Source organism: Sturnira hondurensis, unplaced genomic scaffold (genome assembly GCF_014824575.4).
Source record: "Sturnira hondurensis isolate 20B ecotype Veracruz unplaced genomic scaffold, ASM1482457v3 Scaffold0005220, whole genome shotgun sequence".
In the NCBI taxonomy this organism is placed as follows: Eukaryota; Metazoa; Chordata; class Mammalia; order Chiroptera; family Phyllostomidae; genus Sturnira; species Sturnira hondurensis.
In genome coordinates, this window is record NW_028077851.1 from 1,633,859 (window position 1) to 1,658,346 (window position 24,488).

General features: G+C 41.7%; 1 protein-coding gene across 3 annotated transcripts in view; it reads right to left on the reverse strand.

Moving 5' to 3' along the window:
- PHEX (phosphate regulating endopeptidase X-linked) overlaps window positions 1–24,488 on the reverse strand; it is a 189,429-nt gene that overhangs the window by 94,274 nt on the left and 70,667 nt on the right. For all 3 annotated transcript variants that reach the window (XM_037046228.1, XM_037046229.1, XM_037046230.1), the window contains one exon: window positions 7,240–7,341. In XM_037046228.1, the coding sequence (XP_036902123.1) occupies window positions 7,240–7,341 (102 nt within the window). The remainder of the gene's footprint in view (window positions 1–7,239; window positions 7,342–24,488) is intronic.

A 24,488-nucleotide genomic window follows, 5' to 3' on the forward strand; every position in this document is an offset into this window, starting at 1 on the left:
ACGCAACCGCAGAGATAGCAGATAAGCAGAAACGGTCGTGGCTATTAGTTTCGCCGGGGGCCGAAGAGGAGGCGAATCGCAGAATATACACAGAGAATCTGAACATCCCTAAAGGACTCTTTCCCGTGAAATCAAAAATCAATCCATCAAACCTGATTCTTTTCATTAAAGCAAACTAAATATGTATTTTTAATGAATCCCTAACAATTTGGATTTTGACCAAAAACATAATAAAGACAAGCATTAAACCTCCTCCACACATCCGAAGAATAAAAGTAATAAATATTCCCCATAATGTTTAAAAAGCAGCTCTTGGCTTTGGGCCTCTGGAATTCACTCTGTGGCTATCATAGCATTTCTGGATTGCTTTCAAAGGCTTAAAACCAACCAATCCCTTGACCCCAAATAATCCCTGATATACACTTGAAAACTAAGCATTTTTACAGTACCACATTTGAATTATCATTGCTTGCTGATATTGTAAAATGTTTAAATAATACTATTCTGAGTTTCATCTCTTAATATAGTTCCATTGTTCCACACTGTTCCAACTGGTCCTATTCCTTGGCACTAGCATTATTATTTTTTCTAATGGATAGCGTGGTTCACACTAGTCAGAGATTTATTTGTATTCTCGATGATCAACATTAAGAAGGATCACTGCAGAAATTGTCAAAGGTCATAGACCATATATTACACATATGTCCACTGACATGCCCCTTCTGAGTGACAATTCACGTCAACTTCTCACTCACATTCCTGCAAATTTGCTTCTTCTTGAAACCCTGTATTTCAGGTTGGTAAGGAGCCTGTCCCTTCCCCCATGACCAAAATGGCAACATACTGCTCATTAGTGGAAGAACTAATTAAGGCACTGATTCTAAATTGCTCAAAAACAGTTTGTGATTAAATAGAAGTCAAACACAGCAGAGGTTGTCTTGTCACACCAGGAAGCACAGACACTGTCAGGAACAACTGGAGTCGCATCAAAATTCCCTAAAGGAAGAGCCTCGGGTTGGCTGACACGGGGCAATTTGAGCTATAAAAGAATAATGACTGTAGATTTAAACAAATCAAATACATGAAATCCCCTGAGCCTGTCATGATATATACATACATTTAAACTGCCTTGGCATCTTTGGAGGTACTAAGGTACCAACTCATAGTGAAAATTAATAAATACAGACAGACATTTACATGCTGCCTTTTCAGCAGTGTATATCAGAATAAACTCTATGTCAGCATAATCATGGAAGTTGAGGAGAGAAAATCCGTTTTATTAAAAAAAAATCCCTGCTAGTAAAAGCAGAGAATAACAGAATTTTGAAAATTGCCATTTGCAACCCCTAATGAACTCACATATCTGTATGGCATTATCCTGGCTGCATACCTGTACCTCCTAAGAAACTTTAAAAAAATGCTGACATATGGTCCCACCACAGAGAATCTGATGTCATTGGTCTGAGGTTTAGTCTGGGCATTAGGATTTTTTAAGCTCTCCAGCTGATTCAGAGGAAGAGGCAGAGAAAGCCTCACCTACAGGCTGCAGGGACGTGGACAGTGATGGCAGGGGGCAGCACAGTGGGCACTCCCTGAATCAAGGGCCCCCATACAGCACGTTTGGCCTCCTTAGAAGCTTCTTCCCGTAGACTCCCAGAACCACTCTGTGTCACTGTCACATTAACTAAACCTTCTCCTATGTGGCATCCACATCACTGCTGTGCTCTCCTCTCCTGGGAGTGTGAAAAACCCTGCAGAAAAGGGACCGCAATGATCTCCAGTGAATCTGCTGCTTCTGGTACATCGTCAGTTCCAGGAATGTTCGTACAACTGAATTCACAGAAGTGGTGCTAGAGTCCAGATACAGTCCCAGGTGCTGTCACCTTAAGGTGAAGAAGGACAGGAGGCCCCAGAAATAGACCCCAAGACAAGAATTCACTTGCAAGCAGTTCATTTGGGAGGTGGAACAAGACACCAAACACCAGTAGAGGACTGGGGAGGTGGGTGGATGGAGAAAGGCAGGGTATCATTGGGAGCCAGCTGTCAGTGTGACCTGCTGGAAGTTCCCCCACTGGGGAAATTCCAGGAGCCTCTGTAGAACACACACTTGAGGGAGGAGGGGGCTGGGACGCATACATAACAAACCCCTTCAATCGCTAGGTGTGCTCATTCTCCAGACCATTGGGCCTCTTCTGTGAGTGGCATAGCAGACTCCAGCAGGAAGAGAAAGGTCTTGGGCAAAATGCAGGTGCTGGCAGCTGGAAGTCAGACAAGTGTGCAGTGACGGTGATGACAAGGGCAGGAGGCCTCAAACCTAGTGTGCCTCCGAATCACCCAGAGGGCTTGTCAAAATACAGATCACAGGACCCCACACTCATAGCTCAGCAGGTCTGGGGAGAGACCTGAGAATTTACATTTCTAACAAGTTCCCAGGCAAGGTTGCTGCTGCTGGTCTAGACGCACACCTTGAAAACCACTGGGCTCGAGATGTGGGCAGGGTACCGACACAGTTGGCACAGACTGGATACTTGGGGTAAACCTAAAACCTAGGGTTGGGCAGAGCTTAAAACTAAAGGAAACCAGAATGTCACCCCAAAATATCTCTTTAACATAAAATTATTTTGAGTTGAAGGCAAGTGAGAAGCAGCAGATGCAAGAAAGGCTCTCTGCCCTCCTCCAATGTGCCTAGAGTCAGGACATAAACTTTCAAAGATGTCCCTCCCCAGCTCTCTACCAGAAGGGACAAAAGTGAATCACTGGAGACAACTTTAGACACTAAAGAGACAGGAGACAGGAGACAGAGACAGGAGAATCTGTATAACAAATTTCACTAACTAGCCTGTAGCTACCATTAGTTTCCAATATATTTACCTTCCTACAACTGCCACACTTGGACATTTAAAACCACTTTCCTTTGCCTTGTCATTACTCTATAAAGTCATTGTTGTTTGTGGAAGATACCATATAAGCCCGAGTTCTAAGCCACCTCTTTGAGTTACTCATTTCTGTGAGTTTCTCTCATGTATGTATGAGATATACATTAATAAACCCCGGTTTGTTTTTCTCTTGCTAACCTGTCCTTTGTCACATAAGCCCCAGTCAGAAATTTAGAAGGGTAGAAGGAAAGATCATTTTTCCTCTGAAACAGAAACAAAGCCAAAGAGGTAAGATACACTTTTGTTTGGACCTTCTACAGGAAAATCCTTCCCATCTCACCCAAATCCTGTGCTCAGGAGTCATATACCTGTGGAGATGAGACCATGTACCAGGAACCCCGACACCTGCTGTGGCCAAGGATAAGGCCTCTCACAGCATCCTGAGGATACAGCCACCCTAGGAGTTCCATCAGGGTCTTCTTGTCTGAGGGTGGCCAGGCAGGCATAGGTCCCGGTGGCAAAGAGTACAAACAGTTTTTCTGAAATGATCCAGCTTTTGGCTTGAGAATCAAATCCAGCTGGTGACCAACCAAGTTTAGGAAGCTGCTTCTCTTGATATGACACAGAGCTTGCCAGCAGCAGCTCTGCTCCCACCGCCAGTGTCAGGACAGTGGAAGGCAGTGCTGTGTCCCTTCCTGTCAAGCCTCAGAATCATTATGTAGTGACCTTGACATCCTCCTGCTCTGTTCTGGAAAAGGGGAATCATTCAGAAGATTCCCTCCAAATAATCTGTGTCACCCACACTCACTCAACAACTCTATGAGCACCAAAAAAATAGCAGGCCTCCTGTCCTTGGGTTCTCATTTACCTTGAGAGCACGTACTGGCAGAAAACAGAGAATCCTAAGTAAAAACCAGTGCTTATTTCACCATACTCAGTTTCCAGTTAAAACCTACACTGTTGGTTTCACGACACAAAACCACTCATGACCTCTTAAGAGATGAGAGCAAAGGCAGGGAGGCAGAGATAACAAATTTATCCTTCACAGGAACAGAGGCATCCTCATTGATCTTTTATAGTGATCACACCCAGCAAAAAAGCATGACAAAGCCACATCCCCATGCTTTCCTTTTGAGACCTGGGTCACTGCCACAAAAGCCAGGATGTTACGCCTCAACCCACTGCAGGTATCCAGACCCTTCTGGTTCAGGCCAGTCAGTAGGGAATGCTGAGGTCAACACCCCTTAGGAGGCACTGTAATTAGCTGCAGTCCAGAGCTGAACATTAAGGGAAAGAAAAGCTTCTCCCCCTTGCAAATCAGAACACTTTTTCCAGCTTTCCCAATGGGGTTGCCAAGTGACTCAGCATTGGCCTGTGTGGGCACTATTATCGATGAGAAATCTTCTGCCTGGGTGATATACTGCATATAACACATGCCCAAAGAACAGTGCCAAGTCATACCAGAAAGAGCAGGAGCATTATTCACCTCCACTTCAAATGTAGGCGAATCCTGTCTCAATGCAGGGGCTACTGAGCATCAGAAAGACAAAGCCCTAAGATCATCAGAGACTTCCTTCTAAGATTCAAGGAATTATTAGGCAGAGCCTCTCCTCTCTTGTTGACTATTAAAAGGCAATCAAATTGAGGACAGCAGAGAAAAAGGGCAAGAAAAAAAAACAATTTTTCAAAAACAACCCCAGAGCAGCAAACTGCATAAAAGCCTTCAGCTCTCTTAAGTGTTGTCTTTGTGAGTACTACGAGCTCCACCCAGAGGTCATTTCTAGAACTGCATGTTTGTTCAATTTGGAGAAAAAATCTTCATGGCCTGACTTGCCTTACAGAACTGCTGGAAATTCTTGGACAACAGTCCCTCTTTTTTGTCTTTCACTAAAGGAACTGCTCTGAACTCTGAAATACAGGATACACTTGGGAACAGGATAAGATCCAGTAGGACAATAGCTTTTTATCTTCACTTCTGCAGGTTGAAGCCAACTAAAAGACAACCTGAAGTGTTCAAAGAATACAGCACGTACTCAAAAAACTATTTCATTCAACATCGTTTTGTTATAATGTTGATGAGATGCCATAGGAACTTAAATCTTATTGATATCGATTAGCCTATGCTAAAAACTGGTCTCATTAGACATCGTTTTGCTCAAAGTTGTAGAACCTATTGATGATGTCAAGTGGGGACTTACTGTACTTTTAGAAGAAACACTGGGGGCTCTCATGGAAATAAAATGTAAGATTGGAGAGCAACTCAAGGTGGTGGGCAAACAGGAACATGTCTACTATTACGAATGAGAATAATCCTTCAAGAACCCATTGGTCACTTGCCTAGAAAGCCTAATTGTAAGGCCTCGACTCCCTTATGCAACTCAGGAGATCTCCCCAAGACAATCACCCTCCATACTTCCAAAAGAACTGACTGCAGTCCCCAAAACATTTTCCTGGTATCCATCCATTCATAACAGCAACACACCCCTCTCCACTCCACCCCATCCTCCACACTGGCTACGAGGGGTGAGGTTAGGATCAAGAGCCCCCCGCCCCACCCCATGCACTAAGTTGTCAACTACCCGGAGGAAAACACATCCTGTTCAGATATCACAAGCTCGCCCCCAAAATAAATGAAGCCTTCAAAAAAAAAACAGTATGTTGGTGCTGAAACTTCCATCCACCATCTGGAAAGCTTCTCATCACAGCCTGTACGTTCCTGCCTTCATCAGCTTGCACCTTACATGACTTAAGACAACTTTGACAGATTCTGAAGATGGAAAAATCAAACTTGCCCTTTGTCTTCCTCTAACAGCCCCTAACTCCCGTCATCCAATTCTTTCTTCACTGTAAATAGCGAACAGCCTTTTCCTGTCTATTGACAAAAATATCCATGGCAATGTTTATCCATCTCAGGAGTGTTAAAGCTCATGAAAATGTCCTTGCTAAACCTCTGCATGTCCTCATTTGGACAAGGCTAAGTGTTCCCAGAATGTTGCCCTTTTTAATGAACTTTACTTTTTAGAGCAGACTTAGGCTCCCAGCAAAATTGAACACAAAGTTCAGAGATTTCTCATGTACCCTCTGCCCCCCACACCTGCATAACCTCCCCCATTAACAGCATCTGCATGAGAGCGATGCTTTTCTTACAACTGATGAACCTACAATAACACATCATCATCACCCAGAGTCCAGAGGTTACATTAGGATTCATAGGATGTTGTACATTCTAGGGGTTTAAACACATGTATGATGACATGTATCCACCATTACAGTATCATATGGAGTAGTTTTACCACGTTATAAGTTTCTTGAGCATAAGGCAAAAATATTTGTGCTCAGCATGACTCAATCTGACTCTAAGCAGTATTCCCTGGGCCTGCCTCGTGACAATAATCACCAGGGAGACTGGCAATCACAAATGCTTAAACCGTATCCTCAATTCACTATATCAGACCTGGTTGGGGAGGGGGCCAAAAAAACTGTAGAGTGTCCAGACACCCCAGGTGATTGCTATCACCAGGAAAGTCTCAAAAACACATGTCTAAAGAAGAGATGCTCCTAATTTCAGAGTCCCCCAGCTGCACAGCAACATGTGTTAAGAATGTAGCAAGTGTTCTCTACGCACTTGAGCTCTGGTTCCATCAGAATACCTAGAATTCAGGATGGGTCCCATTCTTCATTCCCAACAGCATGGCTTCTAATACTTTTCTCACTCATCCCCTTACCTTGTTGCATCATACCAAAAAATTGTATAAGGCCTCGCAAGTGTCCACTTCTATTAGGAAATATTTTTATATTCCTATACAATTGTCTACCACTGGTCTGCAGTTCACGTGCATGCTAGTTGGATCACTTGTGCAAAATGATGGGTTAGAGAGCAAATCTGCTAGGTTACAGGAAAGGATTTGCCTAAGGGCATTTGCACACATTATACACAGAACAGAAGGACACAAGGCCAATATGGGCTTGTCTCCTTTGTGCCTTGAGGGCTCTTCTGCCAGCTGCTCCCCAAGGCTCCCCACTGCTCTGCATTCTGCCACAGCCAATGATGGTTTATGGCAAAAATTCACTGGGCAGCAAGCCATGTGTCTCTTACAGACGGCAATTAGGAGAGAAGGAAAGGCGGAATTACAAGGTGTTCAAAAATGCAGTTCAAAAAAGAAAAAGTCATCGTATTTTCTCTCACCTGCTGGTGATGAAATGTATGTATTCATCCAAAACAGACACCTAACTTTGGGGTCATTCAGAGTCAACAGCTCACTCAATTATAAAAATCAAGTACACCATGTTGCACATGAAAATCTATTAAACTAAAAGTCAGTGTTTGGGTTTGTTTTTTTTTTTATAAAAAAAGAATCCTTACCTTTTCTTTGGCTTTCCTTTTGGTCCCTGCATCCATCCACTCATTTTCTTTCTCCAGCATGTCAATGAAGGCCCAGCGAACACCCTCAATCAATTCTTCCATCTACAAAACCAAACAAAAAGTACCCAAAGAGGCAGGTCAAAAACCAAGAAGCTTCAGACAAGGTTTTCCAAGCCATGAGAAATAGTTCAGTGCTACACATGGTAGAAAAGAGGCTCCTTTCCGCCTGACTCCACGGTCTGGCAACATGACTTCTCCTAGGAAAAAGCTCCCTCACCGCGAAAAAGAACCATTTCTTTCCATCAGAGCAACTATTAGCCCATTCTTATCAAGGTGCAACTAATTTCAATAGTTTAATAGGGTCTGGGAGACAGAAGCAAAGGCATGGGCTGAGTATTTCAGACAGGTATTGCAGAATAAAGCGAGTGATGAGTTGAAAGAGACACTGTTAACAAAGAAACAGGCGAGGAGAACTAGCACCCAGAAATACACACCCCCAGTATAAATCACACATGTCAGGACCTCAGTTCTTTCCGAAGTCAGTGTCAGTGGTTATTTATACAAAACGCTTGGCTGTTCTCTGTGGTCTCCCTACTCTCCTCTCCACTCCCTTGCAGCTCAGAAAAGCCTTATGCTATTTAGAAGCTCCAATGGAAGGTCTAAAGAGGGCACTATAGAAAGGCTATCTCTTGAAAGACCTGTCCCAAGTATTTCAACAGTGAGACCACACCCGTGTTCATGGTTTTCTTCCAGCACTCATTTGTGCATCAGCAGAGAGGACTCACGGTCATGGGTAGACACTAACACTTAACTTCAGAGGCCCACATGGAACAGTCTGGCAAGGCCCTGCCTGTTTCTGGATGCAAACCTCTTGAAATTCCAGTCTCCCGAAGAGATGCTTCAGTTTTATTAATAGAAGACTCAAGAAAGAGTAAATAGTGGGTTTTGCACCAGAATAAAATTTTTCACTTGATATTATGGAGTGGCAAATCCATTTTTAGAATTAATTCTAAAAGGAAAAAAGTTCAGATGTTCCCTTGGTTCTAGAATAAATTGTCAGCATAAAGCTCAAAATAATTTTTTTCTGTTTAATAAGTTTTCAGCTATGTTTTCAGTTCAATAACAGTTGTAAGGAACTGGAGCTGTAAATCAGTGGGCTGGGTTCCATCGTATGTAAATAAGAACAAACAGCAGATGGAAAAGGATGGGGGGAACCTCACAGCTATTCCTTCCCAACTTCGTCAAAACATTAAAAGAAGAGAAAATCTCGACTTCAGATTGGGACATGATAAAAACATGAAATGACAGAAGAGCAAAGACCTTTTAAATTAATATTAAGTCACTGGTTCTTGATATTGTCTGCACACTGGTGCCTTTGGGGATAGCTTTAACCAATCCCGAGGCCTGAGCATCAGGGAGCTGATGGTATTGGTCTGGGTGCAGCCTGGGTGTCCAGAGTTTTAAAAGCTCTTAAATGATCGCACGGACAGGGTAGAGACCCACTGTTCCAGGGGAAGCCATTTATTTTACAGATAAAGAAATAGAAGTCAAGAGAATCCATGTTTTCCAGCTCTTACAGCTAGGGGGGTCAGAGCCAGGGCCCCACCACAGTGCTAAATGATAGTCATGAGCTCAGAGCTCCTAGCAGCAACACAGGCATCCCTAACAAATCAGAGGAAAATGCTAGGGAAGTGGAAGGGAACCAACAGAGAGACACAGAACTAAACAGAAAGACTACACATGAAAGGTGTTAAAATGACAAGGAAATCTCCAGGGACTAGATCTTTTGCCTGTGCAGTCACCAGCACCCCTGTGTCATTATGACCTCCTAATGCAGCGGGACACATCATCCCGCCCTTTACCTTCACATAAAGAGGTATCTTCCTTAACCAGGGAGGGGCCATCAGGATGCAAAGGTGTGGGTGCATTGATTTGAGAGGTATTCAGTGACCAAATCAATGGAACCAGGTGATTAATTTGTATGTGGAGAGGTGATGAAAGTGGGGAGAGTCACATTAATTCCCAGGCTTTGGGTGCGGGCAACTACATGGATCCCACTGCAATTTTCTGAGACGGGGAATGTTGCAAGGGAAAGGGCTGGGGACGGAAGGCAGACATCGGTGGGATGAGAGGACATGGGAAGTGGAGACAGCAAGTCTGGGGAGAAAGCAAAGACACAGTAGAAGAGGATGTATGGTTAAGAGAGGGGTCTGAGGGTTAGAGGTTTGGGTTGTGTGCATGTGTTTGTTGCTGCTGTACAATGCTACCGTTGCCTCTGTTCTGGTTGTTGACCATCTGAGGAATTAGGAAACTCAGCAATAAGAAAACAAACAACCTGATTTTAAAATGGGCCAAAGACACCTCACCGAAGAAGATACAGAAGAGAAATAGCCTATGGAGAGATGCTCCACATCACATGTCCTCAGGAAAATGCAAGGCAAAACAATGAGCTACCATAACACACCTGTTACAAGGGCCAAAATCCACAACACTGACCAACACCAAATGCTGATGAGCATGTAAAGTAACTGGAACTCTCAGTCATGAGAGTGCAAATGGTACAGACACTTTAGAAAACAGTTTGACAACTCCTCACAAAACTATACATACTCTTACCATATGATCCAGCAATTACACTCCTTGGTATTTACCCAAAGGAGTTGAAAACTTATGTCCACACAAAAACCTGCACATGGATGTTTATGGCAGCTTTATTAATAATTGCCAAAAGTTGGAAACAACCAAGATGCCCTTCAGTAGGTTATTAAATGGGTAAATAAACTGTGGTTCATCCATATAATGGAATATTACTCAGTACCAAAAGTAAATGAGCTGTCACACCCTAAGAAAACATGAGGGAACCGTAAGTACAAATTACTAAGTGAAAGAAACCCATCTGAAGAGGCTACATATTATATGATTCCACATATATGACATTCTGGGAAAGGTGAAACTGTGAAGATAATAAAAAGATTAGTGGTTCCCATGGGTAGGGTGGGGAGAAGATGAATAGGCTGAGCACAGAGGAATTTTAAGGTAGTATAAATACTCTGCATGATATTATAGTGATGGATATGTGTCATTACACGTTTTCCAAACTCATATAATGTACAATGCCAACAGTGAACTATAAGGTAAACTATGGACTTTAGGTGATTATGAGATACTGATGCAGATCCATCTTTGGTAAACAAATGTACCATTCTGTTAAGTGATATTGACAATGGTGGATACTGCATGTGTGGGCTAACAGGGTATATGAGAAATGCCTGTACATTCCTTTCAATTTTGTTGCAAATCTAAAACACTAAAAAGTATCATTTTAAAAATGAAAACATCCGAGGCTGGTGTAGCTCAGTGGATTGAGAGTCAACCTGTGAACCAAAGGGTCGCTGGTCTGATTCCCAGTCAAGGCACATGCCTGGATTGCAGGCCAGGTCCCCTGTTGGGGGTGTGCAAAGGGCAACCACACATTGATGTTTCTCTCTCTCTCTCTCTCTTTCTCCCTCCCTTCCCCTCTCTCTAAAAATAAATAAATAAATAAATCTTTTTTAAAAATTGAAAATAAGATACTGATAGAAAGGATCGAGTGAGGAAGAAAACGTTGAAAACATTATGGGAGCAGAAGAAGACATAGATGGTCCATGGGAGGGCACGAGGGAACAGTAACCAAAGAATACAGTTGACCCTTGAACAACACAGGTTTGAACAGCGAGGGTCCGCAAATATGCAAATGCTTGAACACAATGCAGGTTTGAACTGCAGAGCGGGGTCCACTTATACGTGGATTTTAAATGCCATTCCTGGGCATTATAATGACTATTAAATTAACAAACCTTTTAAGGATCTTGCCTATGTTTTTCAAAGCTCCCTGTCTGTACACTGCTGATTGGCATGCCAAATAAAAATAAAAAGCAGCAAAACAATTTCAGCCTATGGCCAGGGGAAAGAATGACAAATAATTGCCATATGCAGCTTCATTCTTCCTCTTCCTTTCCTTCTCACTCCACCACCTGTGTCTGTTCTAAATGCAAGCCTTGGTAACTCAGTATCTTTGCGGCCCTCACAGATATCAAAACCCAAGTAGCAGTCATGCCCCTCTTTGCTTTTCCAAGAGATTCAGGTGGTTTCTACTCTCATCCTCCTAGGTGCCAGCACTCCTTGCCCCACTCCCCATCACAGGTTCTCGTTTTTGTCAGTTTTGCAGCCTTTACAGACTTATATAACATTTCTGTGAAATGGTGCTGAACTAGCCCAGCAGACTGGAAGGACAAGGAAAATCTTGAAGGTGACTGATGTCAATGCAAATAAGAGAGAAAATGATTTTAGCATGCTGGCACTACAAAGATAAATCATTGAACACTTCTGATTTTGATCCTAGACTACTCTACAGCATCACATAATAACATGGCCTTCAGTCAACTCATGTTCCCCAAGGCAGCAAAAGCCTGCTATAATTTTAAAATAAATAAGAGAAATTTTGACCTAATGCCCCAAACCAGGCAACACATAACATTAGTAGAAATTACTTTAAGTGAAAGTCATAGGTTGAAGTTATCCATAGAAAATATTTATTGAGTCAAAAGTCAAAATAGAACATATAAAACTTAAGTGTTACTATGACAAAACCTGCCACATCCAGGAGAAGGGCCCTCTAGGCAAAGCAGCAATTTGTTAAGCATCTATTTATTTCAGATTTGATGGATCCACGCTGTGAAAATATAGTTCATCCAACTGGTCTATGGGCAGTTGTTAGTTCTCTACCTCAAGCAGTGTTATTTAAGAGTTGGTTCCCCTTCTCATTCCCTGCACCCCAGGATTTTTTCCATAGTGTTCTACATCAGACCCCAGACACCGGTGAATCACACATGCCTATGCATGCAACGGTTACGCTTCCATCAAAGGTTTTTCGTGATGAGATTCTCCTATCTTAAATTACAAATTGTTTCATCTGCTGTTTCTCTTTTGATCTCTCTTTACCCTTTCTCCCATCACAAGGACAAAGGAATTTCGTGGTTTTTATAAGATGGTTCAATTAATGCATTTGAAGGGACATATGCCAGTACCGGCATGCATTTTGCATTTTGCTCTATTGTGCTTCACAGTTTTGCATCTTTATTAACATTGTGCAAGACTCACCCCCCCCCCACCAGCAAATAAGATGGCTACTTTCTGAGGGCTCTGGTGACAATTAGCATTTTTAGCAATAAACTTTTTAAAATTAAGGTATGTAAGATATTTTTTTAGATATAATACTATTGCACACTTAATAGACTACAGTACAGTGTAAAGCTTTGTCCCTGGCAACAAAGATGACAAAACAGATCCCACCTCATAGGCATGAATCCCAACCAGTTAAACCCACACTTGCAGTCCCTTCTCTGAGTTCCTGTTAGGCCAATCAGAACATAGGTGTGCGTCCAGTTGCTATTCATATTTCCTTGTTTTGTCCAACAAGCTCTGAGGATGGGAATCGTGATTTAGATCAAATGAAATCATGGGCACATAAGCAAACTAAAAAGTGTTGAAAGGGATCAGAATTTGCCACCCCAAAACATGCCTCTTTGGCATGAGGATTATTATAGGCTGATTACTGTTAAGAAACAGCAGACATAGGAAAAGCTCTGAAAACTGAGAAGTTTCCTTTCTGTAAGAGACATTTATATTTATAAGGGAAATGATTTGTCACTGTGTCTCCCTCTGTGTGCCAGAAGAAGAGGATGACTCAATCTCTGGAAACAAGATCTTATCACTGGGGAAGGCATAACAACCTATTCTCATTTACTTTGCTTCCCTGATCACCTCCCGTAACTGGCTGTCCTCCCCCCTCCAAATATCTTTTGCCTGTAGCTTGGGATGGTATTTAAAGTGCTGTCTTGGGCCATTTTGAGGAGTCACTCAGTTTTCCTGGGTCTCTCCCACGTATACAGGAGGTAGACATGTTATTAAAGTTCTGTTTGTTTGGGCTTTTTTTTTCTGTTAGTCCTTTTTAGTGCAGAGGATAGTCAGCCAAAAATGTAAAAGGGTAGCCTGGAAATTAATTTGTCCTCCCCTACAATGCCCTGCAAACTTAAAGTGGCTAGCTTTATAATTGCACGTCTCACATATTTTTTCACATGATGATTTCATCTCTCACTTAATACATATAGCAGATGCTCAATAAATACAAGTTGATTTATGCTTTTCCAGTGCATATCTAGCAAAGAAGTAAAAGTGAATCAAATATTGTTTATATATACACTGAGATATAACAGTTATGCCAGCAGTTATTTCAAATATAAACTTTAGTGAGAGTCAAGTGACTCAGTAAGTTAGCCCAGTCCATTCTGAGATTGGTGATTACAGCGTGGTACAGAACAGATGGCTAAGAATGGTTTACATATGTATTAACAGATCTGGTAGAAATAATTATAGGCTGACAGAGTTTTTTAAAAAGAAAAAGAAAAACCTTCAAGGTCGAGTGTATGCAGTAATCTTAAAATAATGCAATTTTAATGAAATTCTTAAAGACAATGCTGAATAGATTTTTCCCATTTAATTTAGAAATTATAAGTAATATCTTAATAAAACATGAGATTAAAAATTCTCCAGTATCCCCATTGGTCTAGATCAGAGCAATGTTCTTCAGTCACAGCCACTTGATTAGCGAACGTGAAAACTGAAGATCATTACCATTAATTTATGTGGTCAGCCCTGAATAAACAGACTGCAATCTGAAGGAAATCCCTAAAAGTTTTCTTTCTGGAAATTTACCCCCAATATACACATAAAATAAATCAATGCACCAAGTAATACTAAATATTCATTGTCTCATTACTTATACTGTAACTGCTTTTAAAATGAGTTTGAATTGATTCCTGATAAAGATATAAAAATGGCATTAAAATAAGAAGCAAAGAACAGACCCATATTGATGTGCGAGAAGTGGTAAAGCCAGAAAAAATTAGGAGAGTTAGAAAATGCTAAGGTTTCTGGCAGCCAAGCAAGCTAATAAAACAATTCACACCAGTTTGTCAGGATTAACAAACTTGCATAGCTATTAATCATGTTGGCAAAAGAAGAAAAAAGAATATCAAGCTATCTGAGCTCCAGACATGCTATAAAGCATGTTAGTTTGGTGGTACAAAAGTTTAGCATGTCCTTTTGACAGAAAGCATAATTAGGGTGGAAGTAATAAGAACTAAAATCCTATTTACTGCCCTGGCCAGATGACTCAGTTGGTTAGAGCATAACCCCATACCCCAAAAGGTTGTGGGTTCGATTCTCAGTCAGGGCCCATACCTGAGCTGCAGGTTCAACAATCCCCAGTCAGGTGCACACCGGAAGAAATAGTGCATGTGTTCTCTTTCATTCTCTTTCTCTCTCTCTCAGTCAATAAACATATCCTTGGGTAAGGATATTTAATTTTTTAAAGAGTTCATTTACTTGTTTTTAGAGAGAAGGGAAGAGAGAGGGGGTGGGGAGAGAAACATCAATGAGTGGTTGCCTCTCACACGTCCCCCACCGAGGACCTGGCCCACAACCCAGGCATGTGTCCTCACTGGGAATCAAACCAGCAACCCTTTGGTTCACAGGCTGGTGTTCAATCCACTGAGCCACACCAGCCAGGGCAGGTAAGGATATTTGAAAATCTTATTTAGCAGGTATGAATAGACAGGCTGTGTTCTAACTTTTGAACTCATCTTCCCCTGTTTCCCACTTTGCATCTCTGACAGGGAATGAAACAGAGACCAGAATACTATTTAGAAGTCAACCAGTCTCCTAATGATTTAGCCTTTGGCTGTGGGCAAATCTCCCCAGTGAAATAATTCAGCCTGGTCACTTCCAAAAGTCAGTTCTGGTGGAAGCATAAATGCTTCCTCTCAGTGAGGGAATTTCCAGGACGGGGTCTTTGCAGCCCATGGATCCAGTCAGATACGCGTGACAAGACTATAGGCGCTAATGTGACAAAGGCAACACTGTCCAATATCATCCAGAGATGTAGACAACAAACAAGAAAGGTGGGCCAAATACATCATCATTGTGGCAGCACACTTAAGAACAAGGGCAGGAGTGGTATCCACACTTATTTCAAGAGAACTCCCGATGAGATATCTAAATTATTTGTTGTGCCAGATGTCATTTTGTCAAAGGTTGCTTAAAAAGAGCTGTCAGAATTGGGGTCTGACGACATTCTTGTAACAAGATTTAGTCCTTAGAGAGTTGTGAAACCAGGATCTGTTAGAGAAATTACATTTGGCTCCTTGAGTAGTTTCATGAGACTGTCCTATGAGTCAGATTTAGCATTAAATGATAGAGCAGGTTGTGGATTATGGCCAGGGAACTAGCATTAAAAGGATCTTTACTGCAACACAGGGCATGTATGAAGGACTAGAAACAGTAAACACCCCAGGTACTGTCCTCACTCTTACTCTTTCTAAGAGAAATTAGAAAGAGGAGATCTCAGTGCGGGAGAGTTGCCACAGTTGATGCCAGGACTTTGACGATACAAATTCTCTCCTTATGATTACTCTTAGGCATGACACATGGCGAAACAGTAGCTAACAATCACTGGGCGCTTACTATGCACCAGCCAGTGTGCAAAGCCTTCTATAAAGATCAGCTCACTCAGTCCTCACCACAAACCAGTGAGGTAGGTGCCACAGTCCCCTTTATCCGTGGTTGCTTTTCCTGTGGTTTCAGTTGCCTGTGGTCAACCATGGTCCAAAAACATTCATTGGAAAATGCCAAGAACAAATAAGTCCTAAGTTTTAACTTGTGTACTGTCCTAAGTAGCGTGATGAAATCTTGCGCTGCCCTACCCAGGGGGTGAATCATCCCTTCGTCCAATGGACTCACAATGTCTATGCTTCCCACCCATTAGTCACGTAGTAGCTGTCCTGGTTACAAGATCAGTTATGAGAGAAAGAGAGACAGATAGACAGACAGATGGACAATGACCATAGTCATGTAACTTTTATTACAGTATATTGCTACAATTGTTCTAGTTATTATTAGTTATTGTTACTCTCTTGATTTATAAATTAAACTTACCATAGGTATGTGTATATAGGCATACCTCATTTTATTGTGCTTTTCTTTATTGCGCTTCACAGATATTGCATTTTTTACAAATTGAAGTCAAGACCCTCCACCAGCAGACAGATTACAACTGTCTTTATTGTGGTGGTCTGCGACTGAACCCACGACATCGCCCAGGCATGCTTGTATAGGAAAAACCACAGATATATAGGGTTCGGTACTATCCATGGTTTCAGACATCCACTGGGGGTCCTGAAACATAGCCCCCACAGATAAAGGGAGGCTGCTGCTTTCATACCCCTATCTGTGATTCACTGCCATGGTGGTTTAAATTCTATACCCCTGCCTTTATCCCTTTGCTGTGTGGCTTTGCAGTTCCTTTCACTAAAAATGCAGAGTCTATTTCCCTACTCTCTCAGTCTGGACTGGCACTGGGGCTTGCTTTAGTTAACAGAATGCAGATATGATATTATGCCAATGCTGAGCCTGGGCCTCAAGAGGCCACACACAGGTTTCTGCTTGCTCACTTGCACCTGTGCCATCGCTATGAGAACATGCCCAGGCTAGCCAGGCCGAAGGAAGTGAAACACCTGGAGCAGAGCCGAGTCATCCAGATCACCTCTGCTGAAGCCAACCCAGGCCAGCCAACCCCCAGACATCCAAGAAGCCCAGCCAAAATAAGTACAGTTGCCCTTGCAAATACCAACTGACTCCAGGTGTGCCGGCCGTAATTGCTTATTGGTGAAGCCCACTGAGGTTTTCAGATTGATCATTATGCAGCATTGCTTTAGCAGCAGAAACTCATGCACCATTTATAAACAGGAAGACAGGCACAAAGAGGTTAACTAACTTGCCCAAATTAATCAAAGTAGAGCTGGGATAGAAGATGCTAATGCAACTTTGCAGAAAACCAGATAATTTCTATGTAAGGTCACTATTTTATAACTATATATTTTTAAAAGCCCTTTAAAACTCAAATCATTTTGGTTAGCCTTCATTCAGACAGGTCTTCAGCAAAGACCCAGAGAAACTGATCTTGACAATGTAGCTGTTATCACTAACTAGACAAAGACAAACATGGGCCCTTGGTAGCCAGAGAGAACATCCTTTGTATGACTTGTGTAGAATGGCTATAGTGAGACCAACCCTTGTGAGTGGCAGCCTCTGCAAGGAATGAAGAACCCCTCCATATAAGGGCATTGCTATACTGCATGACACTGACTTTCTTGTGACTTCTGCCACCAACACTAGAGTTACATCTCATTTACTCAACTACTGAGAGAAACAGCGACGAGGGAATTGGAGAGCTTGAATATTAATGGCAGTACATTGATTCAATTATCTTGGCTCACTAATGAGGTGAATTCCTAGTGTATGGAGGTTGCAAGTTCAAACTCCACCACTGCAATTGGACCCATGTGGGTACTTAAGTCCTCAGCACCAGCTGTAGCAGTATGGGGTGGGAGGAGAAACCTGTTCTTGGGATAAGAATTACTACAGGAATTGCTCACGCAGAGCAGCTCAGAAAACTGGAAGATACTGCAGGTCATGTATTTCATTACTTGGAAACATGAACAATGACTTTACCATAAAGAGAAAAAAGAATAAGCTCCTAGGGTACAGGAGAAATTAGTGAATTGTTTTACACAGTAAAGTTTCAATTCTTCACTCAATAAAGTCTGTATCTGAAGTGAAATAAGGAATTTGCTCCCCATTAATTAGATAAACTTTCTGCATACAGAATGTTTTAATGTATAGTAAGAGGCCAGTAACTTTGGCTTTGATTTGAGGGTTGACAAAGATCCTCTCCTGGACTAAACTTTAGTCAGGCTCCTGTAAGCCGAGGCCTCCACCTTGGCCCCCATCCTTGCCCTTGCCAGGCTTGCACAGCCTCATTTTGTCAATAATCCTGATTCAGTCAGCTTAGAGAGAATCCTCCACCCTTGACATCTGAGCAGCCTCTGTTTCTGGTCAAATTCCTCATCCCCCACCCTTGTATGTGAGCACTCTGGCCTGCCTTCAACAAAAGTCCCCTGACCCTTGATGTCTACTCTTGGTAATTTTCCATGTACTGATTCCCTTAATCTGCTTGTTGGTTATGAATCCCCAGCTGTTTCTTCCTTTCCAATGGGAGGGAATTTCAGGGGAAAGGGGAAGGGTTTGCAGGAACAAGTATAAAGGACACAGGGACAACAACTAGGGAGGGTGGAAATGGGAGGGAGGGGGGAAGGCTGGGTGTGGGGGCTGGGATGGGAGTAAAAGGCAGAAAACTGTACTTGAACAACAATTAAAATAAAAATAAACTTAAAATAAAAATAAAAATTTAAATCTATTTTTAAAAAATCCCCAGCTGTTGAACCCGATCTCTCCCCTACTGTGAAAGTCTTCACGCCTTCTGCAATAGTCCTGAAAAAAGTCTCCCTTGCTATTTTAACAAGTATCAAAATATTTTTTTTTTCTTAAACAGGGATAGCCCTATAACAAAACCACAGAAAATTTGAAGGAGCAACAAAAAATGCCTACTGGCAGAATTGACGACTTATGCATAAACATAAGTAGTTTGGAACACAGAGTCTATAATGAAACAAAATAATATGGTTTATTAACTTAGCTCACACAAAAGTTTAAATGGAAACTCCAATTTTACTGAATTTTCTAGTAATGATAGTAAGAGCAGAGCTAAGTTCTACTCTTTTTTTTTTTTTTTTGCTTCAACACTTAATAGAAAATTGTTCTTGGATGTATATGTTCACATTTCTGCCTTAGTAACTAAAGAATGATAAACATTTTTAAAAGACTTTCATGAAAAATGTTACAGAGCCTTGAGTGACCATGCCAAACACCAAAGATCACTCCTCAGAATGATGTAATGTAGAAAATACTGGAATTAGAGCTCACTGTGTTGACTGAACCAAAGATATACCTCAAAAGTTGCTCTTAGATGAATTTTCTGATAATCAACTGATTTCATACTGTTTCCCTCTTTCTTCTGAAAATTATGTGAACACAAAACTGCAATGTGCATTGGTTGGATTCGAATTAAGATTTCAACTGTTATTTGTCTTTAAAATACTGAAACACTAGGTGCAAAACCTATTCCAACTGTTTCCTATCACTAAAATGCTGAGAAATAGAAAGTGTGTGCCTTTTATTTTTATAGCATCTTAGTATATGAATAAATAATTTTCTGGTAAGGGTGAAATAACTATTTAAAAAGCCACTAAGTCTCCTTATTATGACAGGTGTCCTCATTCCAGTTTCATTTTTACCATAAAAATGGTAAAAAAAAAATGAGAGTTTTTTACAGAGAAGCAAGGGAATGAAGCACTGGCTTAAAGCTAGATCATCTGGGCCTGAAACCTACCTAAACCATTTTCGACTGTATGATTTTGGGGGAATTTACTCTCTGAGCCTTAGTTTCCCCATCTGGAAAATGGGGGCAGTAATGGTAGTTATAGGCCCAATGTTAGGATTAAATTAATTAACACAGTGAAAGCACTTAGAAGAGTGCCAGACATTCTGTTAAACCTCAGTAAAAGTTAGCTACTTCATTATCATTTTAGACACATTATTTCCTGACCATCACACTCACACCAGGCCCATGGGGACCATCCCTTCCCTTTCTCAGCCATCACTGGGACCTTCCCCTGCCCTCTGTGGATGTGGCTCTCTAACTGGGGATATTTATTCATATACTACAGATATAAATTATCATCAATAAAAATGGAAGAGAAAAATGACAAGTAATAACTTTAGACATCCCCCATACACACACCCATGCCCCTAATCCTCTCTCCTGTCACGTAGGAAATGAGTACACAGATCAGGGCATGTCACTGGGGACAGGAGCATCATTTCTATTTATAGTGACAATGCAGCATGAACTCTCTAAGGATCTGTACTTTCATACCCTGGGTATAACTTTCCACAAAAACAGCTTCTTAAATATTTAACTAGTATGCTGTATTTTAAAATTATGCATGACCTTCTACTAAATAGCATAAAAATTAAAGACGTTCTCTGACATAAGAGGTCCTGATTCTGGGTTCTGAAGATTAGAGAGAGAATATTTGCATTTAAAGGCACAAAATGGTATTTCCCCATGACATATTTAGTTTGGCTTCCAAAGTAGTGACCCAGATTTAAAATGTGGGAGATTCCACATGAAAATCTGTATTTCTGACTTAAAAATTAAAACAAAAAACCTCCAGAAACCTAGCAACCCTCGATGGGCATCCTGAATGAAGACAGACTGGGCTGTACTGTGGATTTCACATTCATTCCTGTCCACCACTACTGTGTCCCAGACACTGAGGCTCAGAGACAATCGCCACTCCTCACTGCACTTGCCCTGGCTTTGCACTGATACCCAACTAGCTTTACTCCTGTAGATTATTTAATGTTCCTCACTGACTGTGAGGGTATTTGAACTTGGAACCCCTAGCTTTCATCTTGACTGAGTCCCTTGCACCTCCCAGGCACCGAACATCTTTAACCTGCAGATTCCACTCCACCCAGTCCCAGAGCCTATGAGAGCCAAGCCTCTGGGGTGCCCCGTCAGAGTAGGGTCTGAGGGTCCTCCCCTCCTCTAAGCGGGTGTGCCAGGGAACCTGACACATCCTCACCAACAAGCAGTTTGGCTCCCACTCCCGCCCCATCCCCAGGCCCAGAATCCCTGATTCATTGGAGTCTTTCCCTACTGATATTAGAGCCCTCCACGAAAGTCAGTTGGCCAGGAACCAGAGACCCCACCTTCCAGCCCTGGCTATTCTGAACTCAAAAGATTCCCCCTCAATTCTTCAGATGGTCACTGTTCAATCTGGTAACCACATGTCCAATATTACAGCCACCCAGGGCAACTGAAGTGTGGCTAATCCAAACTGAGACGTGCTCTAAGTATAAAATACACATTGAGTTTCAAAAACACAGTATGAAATAAAGCTTATAACTGTAACATTAATAACTTTTGGATTAATGACTCGTGGTAATGATATTTTGGATTACTTGGTTAAACAACATGTATTATTAAAATTAACTTCACCTGTTTCCTTTTAGTTTTTAATGAAGTTACTACAAAGTGTAGAATTACACATGTGGCTCATTTTCAAGTTCTATTGAATAGCATTACTTGATGTGACAAAGAAAGCCACTGTCTAAAGACTTCTGCAACTCCCTCCCCTGGCCTGTCCCTCAGGGACAGGTAAGGCTTGCAGCCAGTCCCACATGGGTTAAGGCCCTGTCCCAGTATCTAAGAGGCAGGAGACTGTTCCCTATTACCTCTCCAGGTGGCTTTCTGTTGAAGGATTCTCCTTTTTCTACATGTTATCCTTTCCATTTCTAATGAAATTTGTAAACCCCATAGTATGTGTCGGTGAATATATGAGCGCATGGTCTGTACGCACACGCACACTTGCATATGGCAAGTCATAAGGAAATGCCTTGGAACTGTGTGCTTTCCCCAGTGAAAAGGAAGAGAACTCCGCTAGCTTGCGGGTGGGAGGTGCTTTCTCTCCACACGGGAAACCTTAAAGTGAAATGTTCTCTCCCAAACTCTATGTCAAAGGGTGCCAACCAGAGGCAACCTTGCCATTTGCCATTAAGAGACCGTAGAAACAGAAATACTGAGAAGCAGAAAGTCCCTTGGAGGAATCTAGGTACCAACTTTCAGAGGAAATCTAAATAGTTCAGGACAAGGAAAAAAAGGGCAAGAAGCCCGGAGGCCCTCACGCAGGGTTTGGCAAAATCCATTTAAACCAATCTGAATCAGGGACAGTTTCAATGATCTGAAAACTGAAGTGGTTACTTGTACTAATGCAATATAGGCTTTGCTCAATGAAGTACTGCTGCCCAACTCAGCAGCCTGCCCGGCTCACGGGAATCACCAGGGCAGGGTTTCACAGTGGTTATGGTAATTGCTTGCAAATGAATGAATCAAAGGCCTTGTTCCTTCCTCCAAGCGTGATCCCGGGGCTAGCAACAGCAACATCACTTGGAAGCTTGTGATGCAAATTCTTGGGTCCTGCCCCAGATCCGAGTGAGAAAATCCTTGTTAAAACGCAATGAGATCCTTGTGTGATTCTTGTACACATTAATGTTTGAGAGGTACCTGAAGTTTAACCTTCTGACTGTGTTCATTTGCTTAATAACAGATTGTTATAAATAAAACAAGGGTAGCCTTCCTTCTGAGGTAGGGTCTCTGGAATTTGTCCCATTGGGGATCTTTCTGTTTTTCTTTGGTTTGTGGCTAATAATGCAAAATATGTTTTCATGTAAGTCAGTGGTTCCAGGTGGTTCTTGGATGGGAACCCTGTAGCAGGGTATAAAAAGCCAGCTATTTCTCTTACAAATTTCCAATGTAAGTATTCTCTGAGGCAAATAGCTTCAGATTAAGGGATGCAAATGATTTTAGGTAAAATAGATAAGTATCTATGCAACTATCACACAATTTCCATGTCCCGTGCACATCAAAATAACGGGGGGGGGGGATGCCAAAATCAACTTTGTTTTCAAATGTTACACCCTGACACATTAAAAAAAGGACCTTCGCACCAAAACTGAGAAAAACAAATTAATCCGCATACCTTTCATATTACTTAAAATTCTTGTACTGCCAAAAAAGTCCTGCTATATTTAAAAAACACCCCCATTATCCCTTAATTGCTTTGTATCCTTCCAAGAGGTTATGTTACCACAGTGATTAGCTGATAAATCTCAGTCCGTTTACTCCGAGGAGTGAAAGAAAACACACAGTGGGAATACTGAGTATTTTGAAATAAGACGTTCTTCAGTGGAATTATTTGCAAGAAGGGGACATTCAGGTTCAAATATAAAGTCTCAAACTTGGCTTAGTCCTGCAAAGTATCAAAAGACAGCAATAATTCAGGAAAATGGTTCGATTTATGGCATTCCAAAGCCAACTTCATCACAAAATACATAGTTATGTATTATATATGGACACATGACACCAACCAGTTGGTGTCATTATGCAGCAGTACGTAAAACCAACCATGCGGATTATCCTAACTGACTTTTTTACTTTTTGCCTTTACATTCAGTATTTATTTACCACCTGCATCCAAGCTGCTCATATATTTGTATCTGACTGACTATAATGGATTGTTATTAGTGGAGGGGAGCAAAATATACCACCCCCAAAATACACCTCTTTGGCATAGTGATTATTTTGGGCTGATTAGTTTGGAGTGGCTGCAGAGACAGGAGAAGCTCTGAAAACAGAAGTTACCCTTTTGTGAGAGAAAAGAACATTTGCAATGGGAATCTCCATTGTAATGGTCTCTCTCTCTCTCTCTCTCTCTCTCTCTCTCTGTCTGTCTTTCTGTCTCTCACTGCCTCTCTCTCTGCAGGAAGAGAAGGATGTCTAAATCTCTAGAAACTCTTTATCAATGGAGAAGGCAGGACTTAAATCCACATGATAAGCTTTCCCTTGCTTCCTGTGCCTTTCCTGGTAACCTCTCAAAACTGTTCCCCTACCCCAACGTCTTCTTTTGTCTTTAGCTGGAAATAGTATTTAAGGTGGTGGCTTGGGTTATTTCAAGGAATTACTCAATCTTCCTCGGTCTCTCCCATGTGTACACAGGACGTATACATTTTGCTAAACTTGTTTTTCTCTTGTTAATCTGTCTTTGATTGCAGGGGATCTTAGCCAAGAACCTAGAAGGATAGAGGGAGAATTATATTGTCCTCCCCTACATTAGCTAATCATGCCTAGATACTTTGCTTCATGCCTTTTGTACAATATAATTCTTCACAAAGAAAGTGCATACCAAAGAAAAAACCTGGCTAAATCCAAATTTCTAATTCAAATTACACACCCTCCTCCAATGCAGCTGAAACAGATGAAGACAAAAACACTGCCAGGGTAAGGAAATGGGGACAACTGTAACCGAACAGCAATAAAAATAAATAATTAAGAAGGAAATGCATGACCTTCAAACTCACCTAGACCTTTACTGCCTCCAGGCAGCCATACTCTATCGCCTCAGCTTCCTCATTCTCCCACTCCCCTCCACAAGTAGTTCATACCTTCTCCTCTCCCATCCAACCTTCATCCCTGACCTCTGTCCTGAACTTAAGATTCATATGCCCTACTGCCTCCTCCACGTCTCCAGCCAGAAGTCTGATAATATCTCAACTTTGACATGGTCACAACTAAACTCCTGATCTCCTCCAGACCTAGTCTTTGCACGGTATTCCCCTTATCAGTTAAC